Raw genomic sequence first — 10,145 nt, 5'->3', positions numbered from 1 at the left:
ATGGGAATCTTTCGGGATAGCATTTGAAATGTAAATAAAGAAAATAATAATAAAAAGAAAAATAAATAAATAAATAAATAAATATCTCCTGTACCTTGAGCTTCTCAGATGTATTCATGTCTATAAACCAATTAACAGTGGCTGATGTAGAAGGCCACCCAGGTGGAACATATGAAGAATACCACATAACAAAGTACTCTATGTGAACCTTCAGAACTTAGGAGTTGAGGTTTTCCATATAATCATGAGTATGCTAGTCTCTGCTCAGTAACTTTTTATTTCTAATAAATCACCTCAAATAAAACAGCTCCTTGAGGTGAAGAATTAAGCGAGTAACAGAACTGGGAGAACAAAATTTCAATTTGTGGACTTGAAGAAAGGAGCTTCGTTTATTTGTGTTTTTTGAGATGATGCTATGTAACCAGGCTGACTCTCAAGCTTGCTGCAGTCCTCCTGCCTCTACCTCCCCAGTGCTTGCAAATACAGATCATGCACCATCATGCCTAGCTAAGCAAGGGATTTTCAATAGTCAGGCCAAGGAAATACAAATATACTCAAATCTGTGGGCAGATGAGATCCCGCAGTACACAAAAGCACTTGCTACCAAACCTGACTACCTGAGTTTTATCCCTGGGACCCATACGGTAGAGAGAAACAGCCACTCTCCACAAATTATCCTCTGACCCCCCCCACTTGTGTGGGATTGTATGCATGTGCACACATGCACAGACACAAACATCAATAAAGAATATACTTAAATTTCTGAGGATAAGATACCATTGGCAGGCACATAATCAACTTAAAACATTAGGGCAACTTGTGTGTCTAAGTGACATGCCTGCTATGGCTTCCTCCAGTTTAGTGGAAGATTCTACGCAGCTTCTAACAAGGAGTATAGTCATCACCACATGAGTCTATAAAAACCAGCAGCTTAATTAAGGCCACTTAAGAAATGTTAGCAATAAATCCCAAGGATCTCTACACAGTCATATTACATGGATGGATTGCTGAAGGGACATCAAAGACCCCTAGTCATAAAGGCTCCTGTTGTTATTTAATTGGCTATAATGCACTGAAAATAACAACCAAAGAGACATGGGCTTCAGAAATACACAACATTAATTGCAGACTGACAATTTGGTAGGTAAGTCAGTGGACTCAACATACTTTCATTTCAACAGGCAAGCCATGTGTGACTATGGTGACTCAAACTAAAATCCCTAAGTCGGAACTAAAATTTATTTATATAAAAGAACAACATAAAAACTATATGCAAAATTACCTCAGTCTGTTCAAACACAGTCAGTGGGTCACTAATTCCCCTGTAGTTAAAGGCAAAATAGAAGTAGATACATGCACCTGCATCGTAAGTCTGTGTCACCCTAAAAGACAAACAGATAAAAATCCCCCAAAGGGCTTTAAGTTCAGTGAAAACAGATTTAACATCTAGAAATGTCAAAGACCAGATCAGCTGGAATCAACCCAGGCCATAACCCCATCCTCTCCTCAGCCTCCCCCTCCCTGGGGAAAGGGCCAGTCTGCTCCTCTGCCAGAACAGGTTCACTAAGAACCTAGTAGGAAACAAAGGCATTTGCTGTCTTTCATTTAAATGTGAGATTAATCAATACTGCAAGTACATGGCTCAACTTAGTTATTCTATGTAACCACAATTACAGGGAACATTTTCTAAAATTTGGTATTTTACAAAAAAATTCATTTTCAGTGAGCTTACTGAAGTTATCTACAAGTGACAGAACCTTATTTCAAGCAGTGTATCTGAAAACATTTAAAAGATAGTCAAGTATACATATAAAAATATAGTCTGCTTTAACATGCACAGCCAAAATACATGTAACTAAACCCTGACTTAAAACTAATTTTTTCCTGTTACATTCAACTCATGTATTTTAAGTACAGTACTAGTATTGTTCAAGTTTATATACATGAATACATTTCATACTGTCATAAGACATACTGCAAGCATCTACTACCCATAAGGCAACATCAGAAACAAAGAATTTGTTCTTTCATTGGTTCATTACTGTCTGGAACAAAAATATGAACTACACAGAGACAAGCAAATACCAAGAACTTAAATTAATTTTCATTACTTTAAAAAATCTACATTGATGATAAAACACAAACAAGCTATCACCTCTGCAAGACTCATACCCTCACAGCAACACGTGCTGTCATGTGGCTGGGTCCCTGTGGGTCAAGAAATTCGAGACAGAAAAAAGTAAATCACTGAAGTTGAGTGGAGGAAAGAAAATAGTGTAAATGTGCTAGAAGAAATTCCTACGCTGTCTCTAGTCAATACACGACACCTTGTAAAATACAAGGGAGGAATATTGGCAACTCTACGCTCAGTTTAATGGCTCTTAAAATGGCACACAGCTTGACAACATGAGTAATATAATTGTACTATCTGTGTTACACTAGACAGAGACATTGGAGGAATATGAAGACAAAGAGTATCAACAGCTTTATGCAACTTAAAACTACACTAACAGTAGAAAATACTAGTTTTTACACTTTTATTATCATACCATGTAACCATGTGAGGAAAAATGAGTGAGGCAGTATATGAAAATGTGATGGTTACTGCTAATTGCCAACTTGACAAAACTAGAGGCATCTAGGAGGTGTGCCTCTGGGCGTGCCTGTGGGATTTCTGTGACTATGTTAACCCATACAGGAAAATCCATCTTCCTTCAGACAGGACCATTCCCTGGGCAGAGGTTGCTGCACTAAGTGGAGACCTGGAGCTGAGTAGCAGCATGTATTCACCCTGTTTCCTGCTGGAGGCCCTGCTGCCTTGACTTGCTCACCATGAAGGACTGAACTATGAGCTAAAATTAAAATCTCCTTTCTTAAATTGCTTTTATTATTTCATCACAACATCAGGAAAAGAAACTAACACAACTCTGCTCTTCTGCAACTTTTTTCTAAATCTAGATTATTATCCCGCCAAAGTTAAAAAAAAAAAAATTAAAGCACTGCAAATGTTTTTCCAGTTGACCTGAAATGAACAAAACATCCATCTTACTTGAAAGTTAAGACAAACAAACAAACACTTCAGCATACTGAAGCTAGAGAAACAGACTTGATGGAATGTGTTAGTTACAGGTCTTCCTAACATCCCAAAGTTAACAGAAAGAAATATAGTTCAGAAGTAGGAGAGATGAATCAAACACCAGACAGGATCAGACTTAACCACAGCCTCCTCACTGAACTCACACTAGATAGCAAGGACAGGAAAAACAAACATGGTGAGATCAAATGCAGTTACATGACCTTAAAACACTGTCTGTGACTCCATGTGTATGTTGTATGTGTACATGCAGAAGACATCAAGGATGTTAGATTCTTAAATCATATATATGATAAGTATGTGGGCTTTCAAAATGTAATTAGGACACATGAAAAGGGAATTTGGACAATCAAACTGCAATTAGGATACACGAAAAGGGAGTTTGGACAATCACAATTAAATCTCCAAATGCAAGTCATGGAGAAACCACCAAGGACTCAGTCTAACAGAAGGAGCAAGTACTTTTACTACACAATACAAACAGATTCTAATCTAAAACAGTAATGATCTTTGGGCCAAATGTTAGGTGCCTCAGAACAGAATAAATGAACTGTTTAACAATGCTATGTCAATTTGCCAGCTGTGTTTTTCTTCTAGTGTTAATTCACACTCCTAAAAAAGATCCCTTGAACATTTACATTTTAAGTTCCAGATTTACAAGTTTAAGAAAATTGGAGAACTATTTTAACTATGAGGTGTTCTAATCAAGAAGAACCTAGTTTTTTTTAAAAGGGGGGGGGTAAGCAAAGTGTGCTTACAGGAACTAAGAGTATGCGCCACTCATAAGAGGATCATTGACATCAATACATAGAAAATGTAACCAATTCTAATAGAACATTGTCACTGTGCTGGCTAGTTTTATGTCAGTGTAACTCTAGTAATTTGGGATCAAACCTCCAAATGGCCCCACAGATTGGCCTGTGGTAACTACTCTTGACTGCTGATTGGTGTGGGCTGGTGGTGGTCCTGGGTGCTATAAGAAAGCAGGCTGAGCAGGTCAGAGCAACACTCCTGCCTCAGTTTCCACCCTGACTTCCCTCAGGGATAAAGTGCCATCCTAGAGCTGTAAGCTGAAAGAAACCCTTTCCTCCCCAAGCTTCTTTTGTTTCATTAGAGCAGTGGAAACTCTAAGATAGCCAACTTTCAACAAATATAGGGTCAACATATTACACATTTTTGTATATAAAGACCACCACTAAGTCTATAGTAAGTATAATGGACCTAACAGATCTAGCCAAATTTGGCCTAACTCAAAGTTTAAATAATGAAAAACTGTCATTAAAAAAAAAAAATAAAGAGTGTGAAGAGATTTAATTCTTGCTAATAAGCAGAACAGTGCCTCTACTCTTCTAATACATTCTCTTATAACAAATCTTCAAAAGCTATCTAAAATGTCACCCTGATTCCTGGGATGGAACAAAACTTCAAGTATACTTCCCAGGCTGACATTAAGATAAATCAGAGAAACAAGCATCACAAACAGAAATGCAGACAATCCTGAACTTGATGAAAGAGGTATGTAAAAAATTTCATTGTGAGGTAAAATGTTGTACACTGGGTATATGTAGCTACCAAATATTGTAGTTTAACAGACCTCAATTATGCTTGGCACAGCTGCAGTAGTCAACAGTACTGAATACGTATAGTTACTTATGGCTACAAGAGAGACAGAAGGCTGGCTGAGCTGGTGGGCTTCAGCACCATCACAAAGTCTAAAAGCATTGTAAGCCACAGACAGACTCACACAGTTAATGCCTGATGCTGAAGTACACCTGCTCCTGACGTCCAATATCAGCTACACTTAACAGACACACACTGCCTCCAAGTTACTTTTACTGTATTCCTTTACATTCTAAGTAGTTTGTGCTCATAATACTGAAGATATGTTTTTGGTTTTTTGTTTTTTTTTTTTGGTTTTTCGAGACAGGGTTTCTCTGTGTAGCCCTGGCTGTCCTGGAACTCGCTCTGTAGACCAGGCTGGCCTCGAACTCAGAAATCTACCTGCCTCTGCCTCCCAAGTGCTGGGATTAAAGGCATGTGCCACCACACCCGGCTGAAGATATGTTCTTAAGGTGTTCCCCTCAACAGGCACAGATGCACATCCACAGTAGCAATGTGAGGCAGCTGCACAGTGGGTAATGGCAACTGGGGACATCCTTCTGTAAGACTCTCTTTTCATGATCTGCCCTGATCACCACTTATTTTCCATTTTAAAATACTTTAATACCTTTCTAGAGAGTCAAATGTTCATCTCTTGTCTTGACACATGTAACATGGTGTTTACATATGAAATTAACACTATAACTAAATGTAAAGGGTCCCTTCTCAGAAAAAAAAATCTTCCTTTGGAGCTACTATTCAATAAAAAAAATAATAATTAGTTAACCAGTCATTATCCAACATGGAAAATATGGATCACAAGTAATTTTTAAAACTTAAAATGATTTTTTAAAAAATTTTCAGACAAGCAACATTTCAGTCACTCACTAACCAGTATGGCTTGTGGCTACCAAACTTAACGACAAAAATACAGAATATCTGTATTATCAAAGAAACATCTATTGGGAAGTAATGAGTTATTTATCACTTGAGTTTTTCACTCCTTTCATAAAGGTTTACACACCCCTCCCATCTCTCTCTCTCTCTCTCTCTCTCTCTCTCTCTCTCTCTCTCTCTCTCTCTCTCTCTCTCTCTCTCTCTCTAGCACGCGCGCGCCCATGCACACAAAAACACTGTTTGTAGAGTTTACAGTTCTATGTCTTTACTGTAGTTTGCAGCATCAGGGAATAAAAAGGGATTCCTTTGTCCAGGGTTTTCAGAGGATAGAAAACTCCGTCAGGGACCAGCATTCCTTGCTTCAATGGCTCAGGATTGAGACACAGTTCTAACAATGTAGAAGATGTTCAGGAAGTATGCCACATAGAACAGGCCAAAGCTGCTCCTTAGCTGAAAAACTCTATTTTGCAACTGTTTAAAAACATTACTTTAAGGGCACTGGGACGGCTCCACGGGTAAAAGTGCTTGCTATGCAAACCTGTCTGCTTGAGCTCAATACCCAGACCCCAAAGTGGAAGGAGAAGCAACTTGCACATGCGCACTGTGGTGCACAGCTCATACACGCATATCCACCCACACAACAGTCAAGTCTGTAAGCAGTACTTTCCAGAATGAGTGTCAATAAGCGTGGAAACTCACCTGCATGTAGAAAGAGGTGCGAACTGAACTCCCCTTTCTTTGCATTCCCTTCTTATCCTCTCCTTTACATTTCTACACAGATCTATAACCCTAGAAAAGATAGTTGAATACAACATGAAGTTTCCTTATGCTATTTTTTATTTTTCCCTCATCAGTTCATGTATTTACATATTTGCTTAACTGACTGGTCTCTACGGTTAGAAGGACAAAAAGATAAGAGAATATATTGGCAAATAAAAAAATGTAAGACTAAAAAGGTAACAATGTATTAATCTATTTCCCCACTGACAAGGCTGAAGGTCTGAGTCCACCTCAAAATGCATAGACTGAAATCCTCCCCTTCACACCACATGATGGTACAGTGTATGGGGAGTCAGGGGCTTGGGCCTCAGAAGGTAATCAGATCATAAGAGTGAAATTGATGTGGGAGGGGTACAGAGGTGGCGGGGATGATACATGAGAAGCTTGCTTTCAGCCACATGAGGACACACACACAAGGTGACTTTCCATAAACCAAGAGGGCCTTGAACAGCAACCCAGATACCCAAAGCACCCTGACATCACACGTCAAGGTGAGGGAGAAAAAAGATCTTGGTCTAAAATATGTAAGTGAGCTAGTTTATGGCAGTCTACCTACCAATCCATACTAAGACAAGGAAAGACATGGCAGACTGAAGTCATCAATGATAGCCTTGCCAGGAGCACTGCCTGCCCAACTATTGCTCCTGAGGGCTCGATAGTGACCAGCTGACAATTCTTTTTATTTTGTTAAGATGTAGTCCCCTTATGAAAAAAGTACCTTTACAAATTTGTTAAAAACAAAAACAAAACCATAGAGGTGTGGTGGTACATGCATGTAATCCAATACCAGAGGCTGAGGCAAAAAGGTACCAAGTCTCTGTTCGGGCTGCGTGGCAGGTTTAAGGACAGCCAGAACCATATAGACTGTCTGATTTTGTTTTGTTTTGTTTTGTTCTAAAAAGTCTGCACTTTGGGGGGAGAATGATAGTGATCCTAGAAACTGGTCAGTCTGAAGACAGTTCTTGGAATCTGATGACCAGTACTCCATAAGTCAAAGACCACAACAGAGTAAGATAGTGCAGGAAAGACCGAAGCTTTCCAAACGGGAAATGAGGCATGAGAACAAGATGTTAAATATTTAATACCTAAAGAGTGAGTTCAAAAGGATCTGCTACAGTCTATGTACTCACCAGTACCTAAAAAGAACTCATACATCTTATAAAGCAAAGTAAAATGTAGGCATGTTCAAAGAAAATAAAATATACTGAGGATTTTCTCAAGAGCCTATTGAAGGTTAATTCAAAAGTCCATGTTTATAAAAGTACTTCCCAGCTTTTATTACTGCCTCCCTACACTGTGTGAGTATGTGTGGGTGTAGCAGGTGTAGACGTGTGTTTCCAGGAGAGAAACCTCAGATACTACTTCCCATGCATCCTATCAAGGATATTTTCTACAATGTGTTTTAGTACCAAAATTTTGTTTAAATTTGAAAATGGAAATTATGCTTAATATTTTAAAGTAGTTTTTTTCAGAAATCACTTAAACACAAGTGAAGATCTCGTTAAATCTAGACACATACATTACAAAAGAAGGCTAAGAGGGTTAATAATTTGAGGTGGGGGAGGAAGACCTTCTAAAGAACATTTAAGCACAATGAATCACCTATGCGAAGCCAAATGACACAGCAGCATTTTGTGTTTAGTTCAAACTTCAAAATGTTAACTTCAATATGTTTGTTTGTTGGGCTCCAAGCAAATTTACCTTAATCTAGAAGAAGGGTGGGGTGAAGGTTGAAAGCAATGGTATTCAGATACTAATTTAAACAAAAGTACCTTTCTTCTTTCAGTGTTTCTTATAAAACAATTTAAACCTTCCTTATTCACAAACAGATAAATTGCACATCCACATACATGCATCAATTATAAAGTATATCAGAGTAAATCCTTTATTAGGTTTTACCTGTCCCAAGGAGCAGAAGTCTCAAAAGATTCTCCTATTACATAGTAATCCAAACCCAAATCCTGTAAAGACACACAAAAATCATGAAACTACAAATGATGCAGTAACTAACAAACCACTAGACTCTCTGGGAGTTATTAGTAGTGCATCTCTGATCCCTGATCTCTGGAAAGTTCCCAAGTGATGTGACCTCTCTGAAGACAGGGACCTTGTCTGCTGCTCTCCACAGACGCAGCAGCAAATGAAGTATCTGACACAGGAAAGAATGAGCGAATGGAGTCTCCATCGTGGGAAAGCTTATACAGACGTAGGAAAGGTTAGAGAACAGATCTGCAGTAGCCAAAGTATTAAAATAATCAATATAAAAACTGAGCATCAAGGTGAAAGTAACAAGAGGTAGTAGTGTCCTCACATCAACTTTTATTTAGGAAAGACAGCAGGTGTGGTGTTACACACCTTTACTTCCAGCCCTTAAGTTGCAGAGAAAGGCAGACTGGAGTTCTAGGCCAGCCTGGGCCACAGAATGAGTTGCCAAACAGCCAGGACGACACAGAGAAATCCTGTCTCTCGAAAAAACCAAAAACCAAAACTAACTAGCTAGCTAGCTAGCTAGCTAACTAACAAGGAAGGGAGGGAGGGAGGGAGGGAGGGAGGGAGGGAAGATAATAAAGCAAGCCCTTTAATTACACTAAGTGCCGGGAAGACACGCCTCCAAGTCTACTGATCAAAAATGTGTTTGGTGCTACACACCCATTTGTCTGGGAATCACATCCTGTGACAGTAGGAGTGTATGCTAGTCAATGGCTTTGAAGATTAAGGTAAGTAGGACTGTGGAGGCAGCTCAGCAGGGGAGGCAGGCATCTGTCACCAAGCCGGAGGACCTCAGAGTGATACCCACAACCCACAAGGTAGGAGAGCTGACTCCTGAACACTCTCTTTCACACACGAGTTGTGATACATGTATCTATACACATGTATATACTCAAACACAAAATAAATAAATGTAAGGGGGGAAATGTAAAAATAAAATAATTTTGGGGAAAAGACCCATAAACTTACTTTTGGCTTAGCCTCAAAATTAACAAGAACCTTAAAATAGGATATTTATTCCAAATACATCATGCTGTGCTTATTATAGGTGTATTAATTTTCTAGAATTCTGAATTCAGTATTATGGGAAACACACCTATCAACATATATCCCTCAATATACTCACAGAAAACACTTCATTTTATAGATTGTCAAGTATTTCCTCTAGGAAAATCCTAGAATAGAGTCTACACAGATAACCCTAGTCATCTACCCCTTCATAATTAGCACCTCTCCTCGTCAGAGTTTCGAACACAGGGAAGGTGCAATCATGGAAGAACCTGGGCTGGGATACTGACTATTCATTATAATAGGAAAGCAGATCTTAGTGAGGACTGAATTATTCTGAACTGAAAGCATTTTGTGTTTTGTGAGAACAATAAAAAAATTATGTATCTTTTTATAAATGTTTTCCTCAAAACAATTTCTAACTAGAAAATTAGAAAAATTATCGCTTGGGAAAGTCAAATTTTCAGTATGGCATCCAACATATCTTTTTAGATAAGATCACTAAAATTACTAAAAGTTAAACTTTAAAATAAATAATAAAAATAACTTCAGTCAGAAAACTTGAGTCTGTTACAGCCAAAACAGAAAAAAATAAAATAAATGAACATATGAAAAACTAGACTCTCAAAAGGCTAGTTTTATAGCAGTGACTGCAACAGACATGAGATAGTGTGAACAGTGAAGCCTCCTGGAAACAGAGTGCACATTAATAACGTCTGTATGTGAGAAGAGTGCACAGAAATAACGTCTGTATGTGAGAAGAGTGCACAGTAATAAC

The 10,145-nt window shown here is 38.5% G+C and overlaps 1 protein-coding gene across 1 annotated transcript in view; it reads right to left on the bottom strand.

Moving 5' to 3' along the window:
• Agps (alkylglycerone phosphate synthase) overlaps positions 1–10,145 on the bottom strand; it is a 101,828-nt gene that overhangs the window by 20,403 nt on the left and 71,280 nt on the right. Inside the window, exons 16-18 of the mRNA XM_021192479.1 lie at positions 8,270–8,331; positions 6,290–6,379; positions 1,283–1,382 (exon numbers count right to left, since the gene is read on the bottom strand). Of these exons, the coding sequence (XP_021048138.1) occupies positions 1,283–1,382; positions 6,290–6,379; positions 8,270–8,331 (252 nt within the window). The remainder of the gene's footprint in view (positions 1–1,282; positions 1,383–6,289; positions 6,380–8,269; positions 8,332–10,145) is intronic.

This window comes from Mus pahari, chromosome 3, assembly GCF_900095145.1.
Source record: "Mus pahari chromosome 3, PAHARI_EIJ_v1.1, whole genome shotgun sequence".
NCBI lineage: Eukaryota > Metazoa > Chordata > Mammalia > Rodentia > Muridae > Mus > Mus pahari.
This window is presented reverse-complemented; position numbering and strand designations above follow the sequence as displayed.